The sequence below is a fragment of the Thermobia domestica genome, chromosome 2 (assembly GCF_964235325.1).
Source record: "Thermobia domestica chromosome 2, izTheDome1.hap1.1, whole genome shotgun sequence".
Taxonomy (NCBI): domain Eukaryota; kingdom Metazoa; phylum Arthropoda; class Insecta; order Zygentoma; family Lepismatidae; genus Thermobia; species Thermobia domestica.
The window spans coordinates 13,639,812-13,664,699 of NC_137455.1; the positions used below are offsets into that span (position 1 = coordinate 13,639,812).

Genomic DNA, 24,888 nt, shown 5'->3' on the forward strand with positions numbered 1-24,888 from the left:
GCTTCTTCCTCCTCTTCAATAAATAAATCTGGTGATAGGGGTCTTGCTTCTCCCTCCTTCACATATATCATTGGTTGTGGTCTTCCTTCTTCTTCCTCCTCTTCAATAAATAAATCTGGTGATGGGGGTCTTGCTTCCTCCGCATCCACATATAATGATGGAAACCTTGCTTCTTCCTCCTCTTCAATAAATAAATTTAGCGATGGGAGTCTTGCCTCCTCCTCCTCCACATATATCGATGGTGGTTGTTCTGGTGGTCTTCCTTCTTCTTCCTCCTCTTCAATAAATAAATCTGGCGATGGGAGTCTTGCTTCCTCATTCTCCACATATATCGATGGTGGTGGTCTTGCTTCTTCTTCTTCCTCAGCATCCAGCGTTAAGGTCCATTTCATTGCTGGTACTTTTAATGTTGTACCAAACAATGGTCCGGCTCCCAATATTGAAGGTGATCCCACTGGTGATGTTGGAATTAAAACCGGTTCATCCCTAAGATCAATAATCTCCTCCTCAATAATTATTTCTGGAGATTGCGGAGCGTCTATAAAAATTTCAGAAAAATAGTCTAAAGACTTAAACTTCTTCATTGCCGGTTCAATATTAGAATCCATCTCAAATCTGCCTCTCTACTTAATTCTTAATCGTCTCTACAACGTTGATGACTCTATGAACAAGTTCTCTTCAAACCCCAGTATATAAGGAAACATTTTATCACCAACGTCATATCACATGATCATTATATTTTTTTAAATATAATTTCAAAAACAACCCTTAATCATAAGCACATGATATACGGAAAACATGTAAACAATATGTTATCATGTTGTACTCAAACCACATGATATTTTAAACCAACCTATTAAAACAAATATTATTTCAAAAACAACAAGTTTTCAAAGTTCAAAACATCTATAATGTTAAATTCAGTTTTATTTATCATTGGTAATCTCTCGCTTATGTATTCAACGCTCTGCCAATCTTAATTAGTGACAAGGTTCTTTAATCATATAAGTTCAATACCCTATCTATCTTATTTCGTCGTACGTCAACAGTTTCTTTTATAATATCTTATCATAGCGTTCCCATCACATGTTCACAATATGTGAAATCATAATTACTTGTGGCAGTGTCATATAATGCTTATTCATGTGTTGGTGAACATCCCATCACGTGTTCACCTTATGCATAATCAAACGTGGATAATTATCAATCACATGTTACTTATTCATACGGTTGTAGCTACAATTACTTGTCATACGTCAATGACTCCGATTACTTATCACATGATGTTTAATCATGTATCAATGGACAAAATTACTCATCGTCACATGATGTTTAGTCATGTATCAATGTTCAAAATTACACATCGTCACATGATGTTTCGTCGTTCAACAAGTTTACCTAATCGTACAAAGGTCAATTCATCCGGGTTTTCAAAGCGCGCTAAACCTCAGTTCATGTCTTAAGTTCTTCGGTAATGGATGTACAAAAACAAGACTCCGTCTTTAGTACTGTAATCAAATATGGCTAGACATACAAAATAATGCCAAATAAAATATTATGTTAATATATATAATTATATTCAACAAGATCACCCATGTTTTCACGCAGACATGTTAAGTATTGCCACTTAGTGGCCTTATTCAAAAGCATTCAGTATAGTATTAAGTCGTCTGCAAACGGTTTCATAAAACAATATGTCTCTGCCCATTTTTTCCAATTCCCATTCTATATGCATTTGCATTAACAGTACATATCTATGTAGCCTTATTCCAAAATTCTGAAATATCCTAAGACCCATTCTATACGTGTTTCCAATAACAGTACACATGTATGTAGCCTTATTCCAATTGTAAAATATCCTAAAGCGCATTCTGTCCATCGCAATATTTATTCTCAAACTAAATATACCAAAACAAAAGGCCCTCGTTCTGTACTGCACTCCACAGCAATATTTATTCTCAAACTAAATATAGCAAAAAGAAAAAGTCCTCATTCTCTACTGCGCCCCACCGCAAAAATTTATTCTGTATCTAAGTATGGCAAAAGAAAAGGACCTCATTCTGTACTCTATAATTAAGCTTCCCCCTTGAATATTCCCTGAATAGTCCTTGAATATCCTTAGTATGGGCTAACTAGTCTTTAATTACCCCCTAATAGTCCTTGAATATCCTTAATATGGGCTAACTACCCTTTAAGTACCCCCTAAATAGTCCATGAATATCCTTAGTATGGGCTAACTACCCTTTAATTATCCCTTAATAGTCCTTGAATATCCTTAGTATGGGCTAACTACCCTTTAATTATCCCTTAATAGTCCTTGAATATCCTTAGTAAGGGCTAACTACCCTTTAATTATCCCCTAAATAGTCCTTGAATATCCTTAGTATGGGCTAACTACCCTTTAATTATCCCCTAAATAGTCATTGAATATCCTTAGTGTGGGCTAACTACCCTTTAAATATCCTTAGTATGGGTTAACTATCCTTTATGTATCTTTAGTATACCCCCTTCACTATCTTTAGTTTGCCCCCTTTGATTATCCCCGAAATAGTCCCTGACCGTCTTTAGTATCCCCCTTCACTATTTTTAGTTTGCCCCCCTATTTTGTCTGTTACTAACACAATGTGTCTTACATACTGTTTAAATAAATATTATAAGGATTGCTATACATTGTACAAAAAATCATAAGTGGGGCATCATTCCATAAAATGTTAGACACAAAGGCAAATGGTCCATAATATCAGCCGTGGTCTACTATTTTGTGTATAAAATAAGTATTGCAATAATCTATAAAGTTAACTCAAAGGGTCCATTCGCAATTTTAAACGCAATAATTATTCACAATGCAGTATTGCACTTTCCATCCTGGTTTGCGTTAACGCAATATTTTCAGTTATTTTTATTTTAGAAACTAGGCAAGACATATACCTTTTTCGTACATGTACTAAAACTATAATATAAAAATTACCATTTCTTAGTGAAAACACAATTATTAATAAGTTATTTCAATTATTAATAAGTTATTTCAAATACTAAGAACACTTGCAAATCGCAAAAAGTTAGATACGGTATTGCAACGCGTCATTAGTGCTGCCTCCTAGTGGGTGAAATCATAAGTATGCAACAACATGTCGGTGATTCATGCGAGCATGCAGCTTACATTTCCACGTCGTAAAAAAATTAAATAATTTGGTAAACCTAAGAGTATTTTATGAATGCTTAATTTATTATTATTAAAATATAAGTGTTTTTTTTATGTGCGTTAAGCAAATGATGGTAGGTCACAGTAATGAGAACGGTGTTTCCGCCATGTGAATATTAGTGGATAAATACATGTAAGTTGATTTTCTTCTTGTTTTAAAATCAAATTATATTTTGTATTTATTAATGTAGGTGCATAAAAATATAGCAGTGATTAATTTTAAAAGCGTGTTTAGCAAATGGTGTCCAAGTGAAAAAACGTGCTTGCATTTATACGGAAGCATGCGTACAATAAATAGTTTAAAGCGTAGTACTTGGTGTCCATGTGGAAAAACGTGCATGCATTTATACGGAAGCATGCGTACAATAATTACATTTATTAGTTCTAAACATGTAGCAGTCGGTGTCCATTTATATAAAAAAGAACCATGCGTACCCTCATGTGGGCGGGGTCGTGCAAAACAAGTATACATTTAAGTTATTTCCACAAATAAGTTCAAGGTATATACATGGCAGTGTCGCTTAATCTATATATAAGAAAGCATACGGATCCACTATAATCAGGGCAGGGCAGGGTAAAGCATACGTGCAACCAAGTGGGGAGGGCGGGGCACAGCCGGTATACATTTAAGTTATTTCCACAATAAGTTTAGGGTATATACATAGCAGTTGCGCTTATTCTATATAAAAAAACATACCTCCCAACATTTAAGCAGGTCAGGGCAGGGTAAAGCATACGCGCAAACAAGTGGTTCAGGGCAGGGTAATGCATACGCGCAAACAAGTGGTTCAGGACAGGGTAAAGCCATCGCGCAAACAAGTGGTTCAGGGCAGGGTAAAGCATACGCGCAAACAAGTGGTTCAGGGTAGGGTAAAGTCAACGCACAAGCAAGTGGGCAGAGCAGGGCAGAGCATACGCGCAAACAAGTGGTTCAGGGTATGGGTAAAGCCACCGCGCAAACAAGTGGTTCAGGGTAGGGTAAAGTCAACGCGCAAGCAAGTGGGCAGGGCAGGGCAGAGCATACGCGCAAACAAGTGGTTCAGGGTAGGGTAAAGCCACCGCGCAAACAATTGGTTCAGGGTAGGGTAAAGTCAACGCGCAAGCAAGTGGGCAGGGCAGGGCAAAGCCATTGTGCATTTCCAAGCAATTATTCAGTATTAGCAATGGCGTAGCAACAAGTTAAAACAAAATAATAATTATCCAAGGTGAACGATGATGCGTTAAGTTAGGTTATACGGTAAAGGCGTGTTAGCGATGGTCACGTTACAGTATGGGGAAGCGTTAGCAAGTATACCCAGTTTAGGTTAGTTTAGTAATAAATCATATGGTTTTCCAGTAAAGGTGCGTTACCGACGTTTACGTTACAATAGCTTAGTAAGGAACCATATGGTTTCCCAGTAAAGGCGCGTTAGCGACTATATGCATCTTAGGTTACCTTAGTAAAAACCATGTGGTTTTCAAGTAAAGGCGCGTTAACCATCTTAGCTTAGTTTAATAATAGATAGGCAATTTAATTTTTTGTGCTAGGCAACTAATTTGTTCGCGGTAACACGAACTATTTTATAACGCGTTGTCAAATATAAGTTGCTGGGTTAAATATCCGTATTAGCGTACGTACAAATTTAAAAGTACAACCAATATGTGCTAGGTGAACACAGTAATTTTTATTTTGCGTTCGCGTACGTGCAATTGTAAAAAGTGCAACCAATATGTGCTAGGTGCACACAGTAATTTTTATTTCGCGTTCGCATAAGTGCAATTTTAAAAAGTACAACCAACATGTGTTAGGTGAACACAGTGATTTTTATTTCGCTTTCGCGTACGTACAATTATAACAAAGGCGTCGCCAACCTGTGTTACATAGCAAAAGCATTTTAAAATTATTTCCGTAAATGCTTGTTATAATAAATCTCCGTGTAAGCGTGCAACATTAATAGCATTTCAAACAAACGCGTAGCATTAATGCCAAAATATTTTACAAATAATCACTTTTTTCTCACGTTTCAATGTAAATGCTTGTGGTGGTACGTTAACAATTATGTGTTATACTTTTAAAGTAAATTACAATTTACATTTGTTCGGTAGCCCTAGGTTTAAATATTAATGTACAAGAGGCGCGTCAGTGAATATGTGTGGATATATACATCAACTACAATAATATCTTACAATTTTCGCTTGTCGTCCAAACTTTTTTAGAAATCGCAAACACGCACACGCAGTCACACAATTAATTACTATAAAAGGCACTCTCAATAGTAACAATTATAATATATAGAAAAAGGGAGCAAAGGGATTTATATATAAGTACTTTATTTAGTATAAGCGGAACCATTTTTTTCCCATAAGTCCGTGTGCTTTATTGCATATAGGTGGTGCATGCTCAATGTTCTCACTGTGAACATTGAATCCATACAATAATAATAATTGCTCAGTTCAAGGCATTAATCTCTAAAGTTGCAGTTTATTTTTTTCGTATTAGATTGTAATAACAAAATAAATGTTTTCGCCGTTCTCTGGTTATCTCTAAGTAATAACGTTTCCAAATTGATTATATATATATATATATATATATATATATATATATATATATATATATATATATATATATATTTACAAATACAAGTTCAGTTTGTAATAGGGCAAGCGTTCAATAACCCATCAGTTCTCGTGATTATCGATTTATTTTTTCTCTATCGTCAGTATCAATTAAACTCGAACACATAAACTCGTGATCCATCTGTGATTAACTCTGTTAGATATCACTCATGGTTGTCAATAATAAAGGTTTTTAACCTTGCACGTGATTGTTATTCAAAGTTCTCATTAAGTTCAAATCATACAAATGTTTGTAAATGATTGCAAGTAATCTCTCTTTCTTGTAAATAAGTAAAGTCTAGGTTAATCAGTTTTATCATTCTGATACGGTACAAAGTTAATCTTGACGTCACTAAAGCCAAGCCAAACGGCTTTTCGCTCGTTCATTTCAATTTCATCGGCTCTCAAGTAAGGATGTCTGTGCACGTCAGTCTTCAGCTTCCAAGTAAGAAAAATGTTTTTAATAAATATTACCCTTTTAATAGTATACTTGTAGGAGGGAGTAGGAGGGGGAGGGGCTTATTTTTATCTTTTCACGTTGTTCAAGTCGTGGGATGCTCACATGCTGTTCGTATGGGTCCTATTTTTTTAACAGGTAGCTTCTATTGTTCTCACATGCTGTTCGTGTGGGTCCTGCATAGGGGCTATGGGTCCTGGGGGGGGGCTCATCCACTATGGTCCTGGGAACCATTTCCTTTTATCTGCTCACACACATAGTGTATGAGTATAGCTTGCTATACGAAACATTAAAATATGTTCACATCTTTTTAACAGGTAGCTTCTAATGAAGCGTAGGAATAAATAATGTGGCTCCTGCACAGGGGCTATGGGTCCTGGGAGGGGGTCATCCATTGTGGTCCTGGGAACCATTTCCTTTTATCTGCTCACACACATAGTGTATGAGTATAGCTTGCTATACGAAACATTAAAATATGTTCACATCTTTTTAACAGGTAGCTTCTAATGAAGCGTAGGGGCCATGGGTCCTCGGGGTCATTTCCAGGGGCCATATATTTACCAACGAGTAATATTTTACATATTACGAACCATTACATAAGCTGGGAACCAGGGACCATGCGGTAGGGAGCATCCACTGTGACCTTCGTAGTGGTCATTCAACCTTTCCTTTCGTCATCTATCTCCAGGAAAAAAAAAACCTGACCCTATTTCATCACATCCTTCGATACTCACTATCTGGCCTTATCCTTAATTAAACAAGCGATAAACTATCTTATCAAGGCGCGGCAAGTCTTTTGATGGATACCACACTAAATCAATACTACTCTGGTGCGTGCGATCCCTAGTTCGATCCCGGCTAAGTAAGCTTGTGGTGGACAACATCGTGTTCGTGTATTTTCTCGGATTACTTTCGTTTCCACCTACATTCTCATTTCACCATTCTTCCATTATCATTCACTTGCCTTAATCATCCGTTTTCCTTATTCTAACGGGCATAAACGTGCGACGTTAAACTGAACCTAGAACATGGTCTAATTAATTTCTAATGATGTTAATATGTTTGAATATATCTTTGTCCTTTTGTGGAATTGGAGGCTGTCCCTCAATATGTTTCCAATCAGTGTTTCTTCCAGGGTCTTCACTACAGCGAAATTAAACTACCGCTAAGTTTAGAGTTTTTTTTTTTTGGTAATATCTTCAAAACAAAATAAAAATATTCGAAAAATAGAAACGTAGTAAACTAAACAATACGATTTTGCATGTGATATCTTTACCGCAATTCACCTATCTGATTTTGGTATTCCGCTATTTACAGAACCCGCAAAAAATGCTAAATCTATTTACAGTTCCAAATCGAAAGCAGATAGGTGAGTTGTGATAACGGTATCACATGTAAAATCCTATTGTCTAGTTCACTAGGTTTCCGCTTTTCGAATTTTTTTTTTTAAGATATTACAGAAAAACTCTAAAATTAGCGGTAGTTTAATTTTGTTGTAGTGTAGACCCTTAATAGGGAATAAATAGTTCCCCGGAGATGAACAACGGCTCCCCCGGAGCTAAAATAAATTAAATTGGTATTAGTTTTATGAAGCGCACGTCCTTCAGCAGAAGTACATCAGTGTAGGCAATCACATTTTGTCTCCCCCCCTCCCGGAAAAAAAATCTAGCAGAAAGCCTGGCGCCAATGTTATATCCAGTACACAAAAGTGTTATGTACTGGATGTAAAGGTGACGTAATACTTATCGTTTATAAGGATAAGTCGAGGAAAGTCCCGATTTATCGTTATAAAAGAAAATTATATTATTATGTATTAAATCATGTGATCTACATCTCACAAAGTGCAAGATCTTGGTATCAATATTGTATCCCGTTATCCATTATGAAAACTTCTAATCTATTACAGGGCTTTGCAGAACACTTTTCACGTTTGAACCGTAATAGGGATTACAGCATCGACTCATGTATGACTCATATGGATAGATATTTTTTACTGAGTTATCAGTGACATAAGTGTGGATATTAAAAACGCACTTTGATATTCAAAACATTAAAGATAATTCATTAAACAAATGTTTCATGAGTTTTGAATTGCTACTAAAGCTTCGTATTAAGAAAAACCTCATTGTACAGGATTATTCATATTTATCCCTGGGTTTCAGATCTCGATAGCGCAATAACAAACAGAGAGAGAAACAATGGAAATGAAGCTATCTGCAGGTAGAGAATAACTCCAGTACGAGCGGTTCCGGGTTCCATTCCCGGTGTTGACAATCGGCCGATGAAGTGTAAAAGTTTTTTTCAGGCCAGCCACCATGAATGACGTTTTCCTGGGTTTTCCTCGTTCACATCAAGCAAATGCCGTAATGGTACCTAATTTATATGTGCCAGGCCGTTTCCTTCCTTCCCTAATCCTTTCTTCCTTCCCTTTCTGCGAATAGTGTGATCACTGAGGGACGTCTTCTTCCCTCAAACGTGACGGGCTAGCGTGGCCATAGATGCCGAAAGCCCAGAAATCTAATTCCTAATCCTAATCCTAGTGACGGACTAACATGCCCATAGATGCCGAAAGCCCAGAAATCTAATTCCTAATCCTAATCCTAGTGACGGGCTAACATGCCCATAGATGCCGAAAGCCCAGAAATCTAATTCCTAATCCTAATCCTAGTGACGGACTAACATGCCCATAGATGCCGAAAGCCCAGAAATCTAATTCCTAATCCTAATCCTAGTGACGGACTAACATGCCCATAGATGCCGAAAGCCCAGAAATCTAATTTCTAATCCTAATCCTAGTGACGGACTAACATGCCCATAGATGCCGAAAGCGCAGAAATCTAATTCCTAATCCTAATCCTAGTGACGGACTAACATGCCCATAGATGCCGAAAGCCCAGAAATCTAATTCCTAATAATAGAATAAGTCCTGTAACCGTTTAAGGACCATGCATATAAATATTATTATGAAAAAAAAAGAATTTTTGATGTATATTTAATTAAGAAGATTCTTACTAAAAGATATATTTATAATTTTTCACTATTGTTGTTGTATTGTGGTTTATCTTAATATTCTTAATAACAGTGGCATTTCCGTACAGCACATAAAAGAAGTAATGAGTTCTGCAATATGTTTTTACGTTAATGTTGACCCACGAGACGAGACGAGAAATAAGATTTTCTTGTTTAGTTCTTGTAAATTTTGAACAAGTCTCCTCTCTTCTCAACTCGATTATCGAACATTTTTTTTCTAATTCATCTTGATTCTTGAGATTTTCGTCTCATCTCGATTTTTTCTTATCGTTTCGTTTTTTAAAATTTATTTACAAAATTTATGGCTTGATTTTCTTCTTAATTTCGTCTAAAAGTTGTCATAATTCTTCCACATCATAAGAGATCCACGAAATGTGTGATATAACAACATTAAAATCGTATTTATTAATGGACTATATTGGGTAATGACGTGCGCATTTTTAAACGTAGATAAATGCTTTTCATTGTGTTCGTACACTTATCAATGTATAGTTTCTATACTATGAATAACACTAAAACACTGGTTGAGACGGGAAACGAGACAATAATTTTTATCGTCTCATGGAAAACAAGTTTCATGGCGTAACCAACGGGACACAAAGTGTTAAAAAGGCTACCTACATATTTATACGACAAAATTTAGGGGTAATTTTGGTTAGTTAGTCTTGAAAATGTTATTACACTGCACTAAGCATTATCTGTTTATGAGCCATTCTCCAATAGATAAAGCAGCGTTTCGCAACCGGTGTGCCGCGAATGGACCGCTGGTGCGCCGCGAGAAAATCGAAACAAAATTATTAACTCTATAGCAACCAAATTGCAAAACATAGGAAAAAATGTATATTTTTGTATATCACATTACTATCAATTTCTATCAGAAAAAATTACTGTAATTGTAATATATTATTATATATCTATTACTGTGTAGCAGACAGTATTTCGCCTCGTACACATTTCCACGGTTAGCTGCTATTTTACGCTTCAATTGAGAGTCATACTAATACCGAGAAATGAAAGCACTTGTACGGTACGCGTCAAGTGAACGTTCGTAGAACACTTTCGCACGTGAATAACAGAACAACACTTTGTTCAACAGCTGTGTTTTGACTTCGACGCATCGCAAGCTGTGTGACTGAAATAATATGCACCGGTTTTGGTTAAAACAGCAAAGTTAAAAGTACAAGACATTTGTTTGTTCGTTCGTTATTTAGTGATCTTCGTTCTTAGTGAAAGGTTGGGTACAGTTTTCGAAAAAGAAAGCGTATTTTTAAAAATCTGAGACCCATATTTCATTGCAATTGTTTTCTATTTTAAATTTAGAATAAAAAAAATAAGCACAATGAATTAGCATAGGGGAAAACCAGTAATCGAGCTTTCATCTCTGGGACAAGGAGATCAGTAATCACAGAAAAAAATTACCATGGTATTTTATATTTGCAAATAATAATAATAATAATATCTATGAGTGTGCCGCAAGAATTCAAGTTACACACGTAGTGTGCCGCAAGTTGAAAAAGGTTGGGAAACACTGAGATAAAGTATCAAATCATGTTTTATGGCAGTATAATTATTTAAAAATTTATTCAGTAATAATCCAAAAAAATCTTAATGATTATTTAGATTTAAGATTTAGAGTTTAGGACTTAAGATTTCTTAAGTTTCTTAAGCAATTAGAGTTTAAGCTTTCTTTTCAGTATAATGATTACATCTTATGGGATTCGAACCTGGGCAGTACAACAACCGGAAATATTGGAGTGGTACAATTGAAATATTCTAACTTACATCTGGTGGAATCACCACGTGGATGACCCGAGATTGCACGTTCGACGTAACAATCTCCGTATACGTTCAGAAAACTTGTTAGGGTGTCTAGTCAGTAAAAAGGCAGTGTGTTGCTCAATAATAATAATAATAATAATAATAATAATAATAATAATAATAATAATAATAATAATAATAATAATAAAACGAGTGGTTTTCTTAGAGGAATTCAAACCGGTAAATTGGGCACATTTAGCCACGAGAAACTTTGACAGTTGCATTTGGGACTGGAAGTAGTGAATGAATGCACTATTTATTTATCAAATTTCGCGATAGTGACTAGAGAGCTGCGCGAGCCGAATATTTCGGCCCGAGCCCAATCCAGCCCGAATGTACCTAGGCCCGGCCCAGCCCGGGCCTGAAAAGATCTGCAGATTTTCGGTCCAAGCCCGGCCCAGCCCGATAAGTTTTTTTTAAATTCTTGGCCCAAGCCCGGCCCGTGCCCGATAAATTTTAAAAGTTTTTGGCCCGACCCCGGCCCGATAAATTAAAAAAAAATAGCTCGAGCCCCAATCTTTCTCAAAATTTAGTATTAAACTTGACCTAACCCTCAGAAACATTTTCTAAACTCTGGTTCACAACCTGACGCTTGCCTCCCGAATGGTACCATTGCCTCCTAGAACTTTGCCTGTCATCGAGAGAACAAGAACTCCATTTCCTGTAACAAAAATCTTACTTAATTGATTTTTAGCATAAAGTGAAGATGGCAATATTGTTTAGCGACAGGCAAACCACCTCTTCTTGTCATATTTTGGGTTCAGTGAAGGTCAAGGCCAGAACTCAATTTACCGCGCAATGCCTGCAATCCTGTATAGTGAAAGTGGAGCCGATAAGCAACACAAACTATAAATAGCTATTCTATTCTTTGTAACATTTTCACGGGCACACTTCTTCAACGTTTGGCTTTAATCCAATTATCGTTTAACGAAAGTCAATAATTATTAAAGAATTGCAATTAATCGGCCCCAGCCCGGCCCGACCTGAAGAGAAAGCAGTATCGGCCCGCCCAAGCCCGGCCCGTGCAGGTCTCTACTAGTGACACAACATACAAAAATGAGCCCCGCGACCACGGACAACAGCATGTTATGATCAACTTCTTTAAAAACAGTGCAGAACGGACTTTCGGATAAGTGTCCATAGGTACAATTGCAGGCGAGCTAGGCATACATCATACTATTGTCACTGGGGCCACTGCACTGTATACTCGGTAAGGTGAAAAAATTGGCCTCATGGATGTTTCATGAGTTGGTCCATGCCGTTCATGCCGTCCAGCAAGGAATGCCGTTCATCGGATTTGTCACTTGTGTTGAAAAATGATTCTACTAGGACAATCGCGAACGATCAGTAGCTTATATGGTGTTCTATGGTGTGGGTGATCCACCATGTCTTTCTCCACTGGTGTCTCTGGCGGGGGGACGAGGGGAAAGTGTCCCTCCTAAAAAAAATTTTGAAGTACAAAATATTCAATATTCTATCTTAATTTGTTTACTAACGACAGTATAACATATAAATAATGATAATAATTATATTTATTTGGAATATAATATTCAGGCTGTGAAACAATTATAACAGAGTTCTTGATATGTCTCAGGGGTCCGTGAAGGTAAACAGAAAGGTAACAAATGGAATCAAAGATAATAAACAGGAATGGGTCAGGTATTTTATTTGATGTCCCACCCTCCAATTTTTACATGTCAGAGACGCCAGTGTCTTTCTCCATCGAGGAAAACCATCACTATGGATTAATAAGTGATGTACTAAGCATCCAGCAATGTGCAACAGATGTTTTGTCCTTACACGTTGTGCAACCATATAGGCCTATCTTTTGAAAGGAACTTGCTAATCTCTCTCTCTTTTTTTTAACTTTAATGTTTCATGGTTACGCCCTTTAGGCTAAAGAAGTATCGAAACTGAATGATGGTAACATTATTTTTTGTACTCTCCCATCAGGAATAGGATCCTGGACCATATGCACGAAAGGAACGAGCGCTAGCCACTAAGCCAGCAGGGAGGACTGACTCTCCATGAGTTACAGCATACACCCGCAGGTTGCGAAACCTTACATTCGCGACCCCCATTAATTCATTTCACTATCCGCAGGTTGAGAAATCCCTCATTATACTATAGTACGTAGACCTATAACACGAGTAGTTTTCCCATGCGAACTGTAACATTGATATAAGCTATTCGATTCATAGCAGGGTCCTTCTGTTTATAATAAAAACTGGGTTGTTCATTGTTTTATTTTCATAATTCTTAAGTAACAAATACTATAATTTATTTTTTTATACAATTACCTGTAATTTGCATTAAGCTTAGCTTAAATCTGGATAATGAGCACGCGAATACAAAAGCAAGGTTAGAGATACGAAAAAATCTACTGATTTAGCTGGATCTATACATACAAAGATCCGGTGAACTTGTCAGGGCAATATTTGGTAATGATACCCTCTCAATTTCCAAGTATGCGTGTGTTTCTATGAGTCGTCCGAAAAGATGCGTAATCGTACATGATTCTAAAATGTCAATAGTCTGGCAATGCACCATGCATACGTTTTAAGAGTTCGAAGGAAAAGCAAGGAGGAAGACATGTTTTTGATAGTATGAATCAGTTGTTTGACCTTTTCTGAAAATCGCTTTTTTTATTTTTTTCATTTATTATATTTCTTTCAGCGTACACCACCAAATGGATCACTCCTCTGATTTGGTTAGTAAGGAAGGGCTTTTTTCCTGGGGAGTTCCTGGTAAAAGAGAATTACTTTTTTTTTTTCCTGTTTACGGCCGCGTGCCATAAACACATAAGTGACAGCTGACAGAAAGGACGAAAGCATGAACTGTCGTTATCTTGTATGTGCGAGCGAACGTAACAAGTTGTTTCGTATGACTAATCTTTTCGCGAGTGATGCCAGTGTGTGAGAAATGAATGGTACTTGAAACAGTCACCCAGCAGGAAGACTGAGGGGAAGGGGGAGATAGGGGAAGTTGTAAGTAATTTATTAAGGAACACGCGTAATATTGATAGCGTAGGCGTGAAAAAAAAAATTAAAAAATACCCTGCAACTTCTCAACTGAACTGAACGTGGACGGTAATTGGTTTGGTATATATGTGGTACTGGATGCTGCAAACGGGACAAAAATCTTCTCTTTGCCGATTCGAGCGCATGCGTGCGGCAACCGGCGTATCTCGTCTGCTATTTCCACAGTAGTACTGCTCGAATCGGAAGCCGTCGTACGAACGTCGTAGTAGTGTGTGTTCTTACATTTACTGTAAGTGTATGTGTGTGTGTGTGTGATGTGTATTTTCCGCGCGTAGAAGCGGTCATTGTAAAAACAAATATTAGTGCTCGTTAAATACTGAATGATCGGAGAACGCAAGGTAAGCTTTTTTTTTCTTGTTTTCTTTCTTAAAAAGCACTACAGAATCATAAACTTTATTCTATGACCCGGCTTCGAATCTGGAACTTGCGAGAATAGTTTTGATCTATCAACGTATAAACTAATTGTAATTAGTTAGGTTTAATGAGTGGTATTTGTTTAAGCTTGACCCATCATACAAGGTCCGTCTCGTCGATTTGTGGAACTTTGAGCGAAACTAAGTTGCCGGTTCAGTGATGTAGGTGAGAATTCCATAGAATTCCATAGCCAGCATTAATAAATTACTTTGAACCAACTTCGACTTTCTTATATCAGTGCTAATGATGACCCACTAGGAGTACACCTCGCGAAATTAATAACATACATCCCTACCCGCTGGTGTAGTGTAGTGACTAGCGCGCGCCCCTCTGGTCCACGAGGTCCTGGTTTTGAATTCCAGGTAGACAGCCTATAAATTTGAATGCACTACGAGCTTCTTCATGGCTAAGTGGTCAGCGTACGTGCTTTTGGCGTGGGAAACCCGGGTTCGATTCCCGGTGGGAGTTCATATGGTTCGGATTCCACGTTAATCAGTAGGTCCACGTCTCATATAGTCTCGCCACTAAAAGGGGCGTTAATTTAAAAAAATCAATTGAATGCATTGCGGTGGTTCGGATTCCACCTTAAGCTGTAGATCCCCGTTTCGTATAGCCTGGGTGCAGTAAAGGGGCGTTAAACTACAACAAATTAATAGTGTAAAGTCATAAAGTGACTGAAAAAATGTTTCGTCATTTCTAAATATTTTGAGCCCCTGGAATGAATTTGATATAGTAATCCTTTCCTGAAAACCTTCTTCCTATGGCTCGGAGCTTGGGAGCTACCGCCTGAATTGCTTCAACCACGGGGCAGTCCTGTCACTTTGGACTGAACTTCTTCGGAAACTGAATGAGCATCGTGAACATCAAAGCTAATAATCGTGACTGTTTCTTAACTAATCGAGAGTCCTGTTTAGATGGCTGTGAGATTTTATTTGGAGTTTTGTTCACCACAACATTGGTTTCCGTCCAGTGTCAACAACTTGAATTTTGCTGATTGTGATTTTTTTTTTTTTTCGGTGTTCTGTTTTCTTTGAACGGTCACGTCATTTCAATCATAATTTTATTATGGAACTTTTATAGGCCATAGGATGTTACATTTCAGGTTTCATTTTGAGTTCTGACGTAGCTAAATGGTCAACGTTCTTGTTTTTGAGGCGAAAGTTCTGGGTTCGATTTAGAGTTGGCAACCGTCCCGTTGTCATCGAGAGAATCCCGACTTTGTCATAGAAAAAGAACATCTCTGCTTTGATTTGATTTGACTTTTAGTTTAGCATCCCTTACAGCAGTGAGGCTATATGAGACATGGGCCTACAGTTTAACGCGGGATCCGAACCACATGAGCTCCTTCCGGGAATCGAACCCCGGTCTCCTACACCAGAGACGCGTACGCTAACCGCTTAGCCGCGAGAAAGCTCACATCTCTGTTTCCATTCACCTATGAATTGTTTATATGAAATTTCTAATGTTGATAATAAAAGAAATTCAATCCAACAGTCGTCTTGACTACTCTCTTGGCCTATACGACTTGGATCTTTCACGATAGTCTGTACACTCGTTGACTGCAACGAATTCAAACCCTGGTCATAGTTCGGAGCCCACAAAGTACAGGGAATTTAGGATTTAGGATTTAGATTTCTGGGCTTTCGGCATCTAAGGCCATTTAGCCCTTCACGTTTTGAGGGATGACGTCACGGCGAGCACGCAATCCGGGGAAAGGGAAGAGAGGAAGCGGCCTGGGACCTATAAGTTAGGTACCACCCTGGCATTTGCCTGGTGTGAATGAGGAAAACCTCATTCATGGTAGCTGGCCCGAAAAAGCGTTTTACACTTTCCCGACCAAGTGCTCCCACCGGGAATCGAACTCGGCCCACGAGGTAAAGTCCTTCATAAACTCGGTTTACAACGAAAAACACTAAAAGCAGAACACTTCAGGGAATATTCATTTCAATTAGAACATATGCACACACACAAAGTGGAGCACCGTTGTAAAATTGGTTTCTTGCAGCTTTCAATGCTTTGAAAAGGACACTTTTTCCTCAAAATACCAAAATTATCAGGATAATTACGAAAAATTTGCCACTAACGATCCGTTTTGAAGAGAGAGAAAGCCGATTCCAGGCACTAAATTTTGTAGTATTGTAGAATTTGTGCTGTCTGCTCCAGCTCCGGTGATTAATGTGTGGTCGAATGATTTTTTTTCGACTATGAAAAATTCTTGGACAGATTCACACAACAATACTTGAGGGGATTTTAGTGGAAGCTGAATTGATAGTGATAACAAATTATCAAATGAAGTGTGTATACTATTTTTAGAAATTGTGCGTAAATGAAATGAACTGTTGCAGGTAATAGATGTGAAGGTATCATTTAGGCAAGAGTAGTGAGACAAGAGAAGTTAAGGTGGCATTTTTGTGTTTCTGCAAGGAGCCACGGTGGCTCAGTGGCACAGTATTCATCTCTGGTCCCTGGCTCGATCCCAACTCGCGCCAACTGAACTTTGTGCTGCACAAGTACCGTGCGCGTGGTTTTTCTCGGAATTCTCAGTTTCCTCCCACTCTCTTCATTCCACCATTTCATTCATTTCTCATCATCAGAGTCTCCTTTAGCCTAGCATGAACGAAGGACGTAAAACTCAAAGAATTCATTTGATTTCACTTTTGTGTTTGTGCATGTCTAATATAGTATAAAATTGTTCGTCCGACACGAAATATCTGCCGATTTCGTTTCCTTCCATTCTTTCTTTAATTAATTAATTAATTAATTAATTTATTATTATTATTATTTTACTTCGAAAACTTGTCAATCGTAGTTCGGTTTTCCGTGGCTATATGGTTTGCATACATGCCTTTGGCATGGGAGACACCCGTGGCAAGAACACTTAAACAGGGGGATGAGACCATTTTCGGGGGGAAACTTGCGTTCACCTTACGTTATTCATACATACTTATGAACAAATAACTAAAAGTTTCCGCAAGTCTCAGCCCCCTTGGCTAGCCTCTAGTTACGTGTCTGGTGGAAGACTCGGGTTCAATTCCCAGTGGAAGGAGTAGTCCATGTGGTTCAGATCCCACGTTAGGCTGTAGATGCACGTCTCATATAGTCTAGCTTATAGACACCGGGTTCATGCGAAAACATTTATACAATTTTGTGCTAAAGTAAAATACAGACCAAGCAAAATCTAATGTTTTCTATGTCACTTGGAGATGAGGTATTAAATTTAGGTTTTAACTAACGTAAGTTTCAAGTTACATAAGCCATCCAAAACAAATGTAAATGGCTCCACGTTTAGAGATTTTCTTGTGTTTTAAGCCGCTTTTTAAGGGCAAAATGCTGAAAGAGACGCTAAACTTCAAATGAGCGTATCGACGTAGTTCGATTTTCGATAGAAGCATATGTGAGGTGGTTCGGATCTCACATTAAGTGTAAGCCTTACATCTCATAAAATCTGAGCTGTAAAGGAAATCTAATCTCTAAACCAACAAGGGGAGGGAACACGGTGGCTCAGTGGTAAAGTGCTTACCTCTGGTGCGTGGGGTCCCTGGTTCAATCTTTGGCCAAGTAAATTTGCAGTGGACAGCATCGTGCTCGTGAGTTTTCTCGGAATACTCTCGTTTTCTCCCACTTTCCCATTCTACCGATTCTTCCATGATCATTCCCGGCGGGAGCTCATGTGGTTCGGATTCCACGTTAATCAGTAGGTCCACGTCTCATATAGCCTCGCTGCTGAACGGGACGTTAAACTCAAAATCAACTCAACTCAACTTCCATGATCATTCACTTGCCTTAATCATCTATATCCGTTAGCCTAAAGGGAATAATCGTCAAACGTTAAAGTCAAAGATTCCGTTTCCTAAACCGACAACAACTGGACAACACCGCTGTAGAGATTTCACTTCAGATGCGGAGCGATGCTGGCTCGATCTTCATCTGTCCGGGATTGTGCTGCTGAATTTCGTATTATTGGGTTTTCTTGAACTCTTCTTACCTTGTCTCTCTAGCCGAATGGTGTGAATCGTTCGATCAATTATGATTCGCCTGTCTATCGTGAGAGGGGGCGCGGTGGCTCAGTGGTAGAGCGTTCACCTCCGGCGCTTGGGGTCCTTGGTTCGATCCCAGCTCGCGCCCGTTCTCGTGGGTTTTCTCGGGGTTCTCACGTTTCCTCCCACTTTCTTCATTCCACCATTTCATTCATTTCTCATCATCACTGTCTCCTTTAGCCCAACCGGTATTACTGTGGGACGTAAAACTGAAAATTTTCATTTCATTTCATTTTCTCTGTCGTGGGTTCGAGTCCATCTGAAAAAACGTTTTTATTTATCTTGGAAATTTGTGTGTTTGTGTCTGTGTTGAATTGGGTTATATTGAATTTAGAATATAAAACATGGATCGAAGACAATGAAGTTGAAGAATCCCGGTGAGGGCGAACTTTAAAGAAAAAGTGATTGGTGCGCGTGACTTTGTTGTACGAAGGTCTCTGATTCTGTTCGCAGTGAGAGAGCGTCGAATGCATTACAGTGGTTCAAATTCCATTTCATTTAAACTGAAGACTTGTCCTATATAGAGCTAGAGCAGTTACGTCTGGCGCGTCCAGTCTCTGGTTCGATCTCCGAGCAAGTAAGTTGTTGGTGGACCACATCGTGTCGGTGGGTTTTCTCGAGATACCCCCGTTTCCTCCCACATTCTTAATCCACAATTCTTTCATCATCATTCATTTGTTTTAATCATGGGATATTAAATTGAAAAAAATCATTTTTCGTCCTATATAGCTACGCTATTGATGAAGACCGTAAGTACAAATCCATCTGGAAGCCTCCTGTTCGCTTCCAGACATTTCTGGATGCTTGCGGACAAACTTGCGGTGCGTTTCATCAGACACGTAGCCAAGGGCAAGGGCACCGATCCCGGGGGGCCGAGGGGGCCCGGGCTCTCCAAAGCTCATGTGGGCCCACTATTGTATTTATGAATATACAATATTTGGCATAATTTGAGTGCAATCTGTCTTAAAATCTTCATATATATACCTTCTGCATCTGAATAGGCCCCCCAAATTTACAGAAAAATCGGCACCCTTGGCCAAGGGGGAGCGGGGGTCCGGACACTCCTTTGAAACCAGAAATGAAAAAAAAAATAGTAAAGGATGAAACAAAAACGAAACGAAACGAGAAAAAGAAAAATCAGCCTTAAAAATAAAAAGCTAAAACAAGCGTTTGGTTACTCTTTCTTATGAGGAGATTTGTATTATTTGCATTACATGGTGGCGAATGAGCGGAATATCCTGGAAAGGTCAGGAAATTTGAAATTTCTAGAAAAGTTACGGAATTCACCGAGTTTCTGCTACTATACTCGCAGCGACCTTATCCTGATAGCCGAGATACGCAGCTTCAATTCAGGCGACTCCGCGCACATTACATAGTTCCTCACGTTACACACGTAAAACATTACTTAGGAGATCAATTCAAAGAGCTAATTGAGTTCAAGTATATAAAAATGTCAGTACAGAAACAATATTTAAAATAAAAGATACTACATTTATTAGTAACGGGTTATGAAAATGACGTCACGACTCAGAATCGGAAAGAGAGAAGGAAAGAAAGGAGTGAAAAGCCGGCAGCTAAGATGCGAGTCTCTTGGAAGTGTTGCAAGATTATAAACTTGAAAAATCTTATATCAAAAACAGAAGACCACTAAAATTAGTTAATTGATCAATGTTAGAAACCGTCCACAATGGATAGGAAATGGCTTAATATTTTTATATGATATATAAATTAAATAGAGTAGCTACCCCGTAAGAAACTTCTTTGCCTGCTGACAAATGAAACAAAAGAAAGAACGGAACTCACGTGTAACTTCTGCAATTTTTGTGCAGAGGGTAACACTGCTCTGCCAAATATCGCCTTCGCGCTTGCGTTAGAGTGGGTACGTGCATGTACAGAAACTGAAACAATGAAGAGTGTTAAGCGCGAAGTTGAAAATATGAATGAATCCGAATTATTATCATCTCAGTATTATCGCAAACACGAGGAAGGGAAACCTCTTTAAAGTCAAGCAAAGAAAATTGTCATCAATTTCTACGCTCGACTAAGAGTAAAATATGCAGACAAAACTATTGAAGAAATTGTTGATATGATTGTTGCCAGTTCGCTGTGGTTTACTCAGTGCCAATGTAGAGTAGCTGTGCTTTGAGAAAAAAATTGTATTGTTAATTTATTGTGTGGGAGGGTGGCTGCTCGTATGTTTTTGTTTATGATTGACCTTTTCCAGGTAGATATATGAGAATAACTTCATTTCTTATCCTTTCTTACCTTAATCAATTGAAATGAAAAAGCAAAATAGTTTTCATGCTCTCGGGTTTTAATTGTGAGGATTGCAAATACATGAGGTGCGAATTTCCAATACATTTATTACTATTGTCGTGTCTTCATGAATTATTAAAACAAATAAACCAAGAAACATACTTTTCGTAAGCGGCAGGTAAAGGACGAGAAATCACCGCTCCGCTTATATCAGCTGAAACCCAGAGCAGCGCCAGTTGAAACCCTGGCGATTGAGAGCCAAACCAAAACACACACACACACACAGATACAAAGGCTTTCCTGTGAAAAGTTTCGCGCGCCGACATGTATTAATGCGCTTGTGATGCGGCTCTCAAGTTAACATTGCGTTTAGTATAGTTAGGGAAATTTCAAGCTTCCGAAAGCATACTGCCGTTCTGTAAGTGTGGACATTCTTTTAGCCAATTTTTCGCCATCACTTCTCTTCAGTGTCGAACACGTTATTTCAGAAACAGTTCTCTACTGCTCCTTTAACCTGTCATTTGGAACAGACAGTAGTTGACGGAATAACGAAAACAAAAAGTTATGTGGAAAGAAACTTCTGTTAACATTTGATTCAACAGAAAAAGGAACGCAGATATTATAAAATATTTTACAAGACGTTATTGAATATGTACTTCTTATAATAGTGGATACGTACTTTTTTATAATAGTTAAGGTCATAATGAAACGAAAATTGTTATATTTGAATGAACAAAGGAAGGAACGTAAATATTGTAAAATCTTTTTCAATATTTTTTTTATTCTTTTACTCGAGATTTCTTCATAGTTTGTTATTAAAATACTTACTAACATATCCTATTTTATTTTCCTAACTAACCAATATAATATGTTGCCAGTAAAATAGTTTAGATTTATTGAGCTCCTGGTGTGATGACCACAGTATTTCATATCACGACCCCCCCCCCCTTTTACGAAATCCTGGCTACGTGCCTGGTTTCATGAAGTTCAGCACTGTGACGATCCGCAGTAATAATTTTGCCTCAATGGAGAAATGCATGACGGATACCAGTAACAATAACATGTTGGACTTTTGGAAACTGCCTTGGAGATTGATTAAGAACCAACCACTGTCGTGACTGGATCATTTTCAGTCGACCATTTACAATTGTCGTGGCATAGTGATCACCAAACCGTCGATCGTGAGCTACTAGTCGCTCGTGGGGATAAATTCGGTAGATCGCTTTAAAGCTCCGGTTGACTAACCTTGATTCATCCACTGTGCTGAAGCTAACGATAGGGGGCATTGTGCTGACGACAACTGCCGCGTTTCTCCCATGCAACTGCCAGTGTCAGCCTCATCTCACAGTTGATTGTACACGCGTGGGATTATATATGTTATGTGTATATTATGTTATTCGTGTGTATATTAGACATTTGCTATGTTTTTCATGTGTATATTAGATATTTGCTATGCTTTTCGTGTGTATATTAGACATTTGCTATGTTTTTCGTGTGTATATTAGACATTTGCTATGTTTTTAGTGTGTATATTAGACATTTGCTATGTTTTTAGTGTGTATATTAGACATTTGCTAACTTGGATAGTTCGATTTCATATTTATTAGAAATTCAAGTTTATAGGCAATAAACAAATGTAAGATTTTTTTTAAAAAGTTGATAGTTCTTTTGGTTAGTAGTTCACAGCTCACAGCAGGATTTTAAAACGCTACGGTACTCAGAAGCTTCATAAGTTTCGCAACCACTGTCGTAGCACATACGTACGTTTTTCATCAAAAGTGACCGTACAACATAGGAAACCTTCACGGTTATTCCTTACACTCGAAACAACTGCACACTTGCAGATGGTGTTTCTTATTGGTTAGTGTCAGGTCATGTGCACCCATAAGTCCAATATTTTTTATTACATCGGTTGCACAGAGTCTCTGAATGACAGCGGTATAGTGTATAAGTAACTCATTTGCAATGGCATATTTTCCCGATGGTCCACTTCCACGGTGTTCGTGAGGAGCTTATCCAAATATGGAGACTCATTTTGTAACGACCGGAATTAAATTTGACCAATCAACACAAATGGTGTGCTTATTCGCGATTTCTGATCAAAACGCACTGTTAATGTTTCTTACAACTTGCTGTGCAAAATATCACAGTTTAAATCCGTACAAAAAAAAATCATTCGCAAATGAGTGTTCTCCGTGATCCAGTTACATACGACCCTGTTTAAACAATATACTGCGTCCTGACTGTCTGGGTATTCCAGCCTGTTTACTGCACTTGTACAGAATTTGTGACCTTAAATGCGTGACCTTAGTCCAACTATATGTTGTTGCTGAGGGAGTTTCTTACCAGACGTGAAATTGAACATTTCATTCGCACCAAGACCAAACTGATACTTGAAACATTGGTTATCATTGTTTACTGGGTTAACGTTGACTACAACTCAATGAAATGCGAGCATTTGGTATAGTTTTAACCCTTCTAAGGAAGTACACTGAGAAAAAAAAGGACTAGGATTTCCGTGTGGATACATCGTATTTACGCGGGAGCGCTCCTTAAGTAATGTAATTTCATGTATTAAAGTACAGCAGGTGGTAGAGACCTGCACGGGCCGGGCTTGGGCGGGCCGACACTGATTTCTCTTTAGGTCGGGCCGGGCTGGGGCCGATTAATTGCAATTCTTTGATAATTATTGACTTTCGTTAAACCATAATTAGAATATAGACAAACGTTGAAGAAGTGTGTCCGTGAAAAATGTTACAAAATGAAACTTTTAAAATTTATCGGGCCCGGGCCGGGCTTGGGCAAAGAATTTTAAAAAATTATCGGCCCGGGCCGGGCTCGGGCAAAGAATTTTAAAAAAATTATCGGCCCGGGCCGGGCTCGGGCCGAAAAACTCCAAAACTTTTCGGGCCCGGGCTGGGCCGGGCCTAGGTACCTTCGGACTGGATTGGGCTCCGGCCGAAAAATTCGGCCCGTGCAGGTCTCGAGCAGGTGGGAATACCATGCCAAGTCTGGAGTTCGGCGTCGAACTAGACTCGCTGTGATTGGATAATTTTATTCACATGATTGATTTCGTGTTAAATACTATTACTCTCGTAAGGTAGGGAGTCACAGATTTAGAAAGAACCAAGAGGGGACACTCGTAGGAAGGTAGTAACAACATTATATACCTAAGTTACCACCGTCGGAATGGGTATGGCGTTAATTCTAGATTTGAAATGGTGGTCCCACAATACAAAATTTTCGTTGGACGGTGGTGTAGATCGTACTACTGATGAAACAACATTACTTAATGTGTTGACGCGCGTAACCTGGTAAAAACAGCATTTACATGCTGACTGGATTATGCATTTTTCTCCGTGTATGCCAGGTGAAAGAATTGGTTACGATGTTCCTTTTAAACGCTGAGTAGAGAGCGCAGGTTCAACTAGTATCCATTCAAAATTAGTCCTATAACCTGAAAATGTAGAACTTCTCCAACTTCTTCGTGATCCTAGTTCAGAATCGAAATTTTTGTGGATTTGCCAGGAATCCAACATGATCTACCATACAGTTGAACATTGCACGGGTGACGTGTTACTGATTAATTAATAACCTTTATACTACGCAATTTAAAGACTGAAAACAAGCATTCATTGTTAATACAATTTCAGAATACAATCAGAATAGCTCTTACGTCATACTTCTATTTTTCAAAGTGATTAAGTCATCTGAGGAAGACGTACTGAAGATCCAAACGGAAAGCGATAAAACCAACGAGAAATTTGTGAACTATCAACGATTTCTTTCTTAACAAACGGAGAACAGTATATAAAGTATGTGTTGTCATATTATTATTATTATTATTATTACTATTATTATTATTATTATTATTATTATTATTATTATTATTATTATTATTATTATTATTATTATTATTATTATTATTATTATTATTATTATTATTTTAAATTTGATCATTTTAATAGGATAGTAAGATATTATTAAGATATAATTTAAGCTATATATTTTTATATTTATTAGAATTTATTTGCAGTA

At 38.0% G+C, this 24,888-nt stretch overlaps 1 protein-coding gene across 6 annotated transcripts in view; it reads left to right on the plus strand.

Moving 5' to 3' along the window:
• The window catches only part of LOC145670229 (putative peptidase C1-like protein F26E4.3), a 402,759-nt gene that overhangs the window by 255,065 nt on the left and 122,806 nt on the right, over window positions 1-24,888 (plus strand). For 2 of the 6 annotated variants that reach the window (XM_081738629.1, XM_081738622.1), the window contains exon 1: window positions 14,245-14,481. The exons of the other annotated variants lie outside the window; for them this stretch is intronic. Coding sequence is in view for 1 of the 2 variants with exons in the window: in XM_081738622.1 (XP_081594748.1) it covers window positions 14,464-14,481 (18 nt within the window). In the remaining variant the exon portion in view is untranslated. Of the gene's footprint in view, window positions 1-14,244; window positions 14,482-24,888 lie in introns of those variants that run through there. 6 annotated transcript variants of the gene reach the window in all.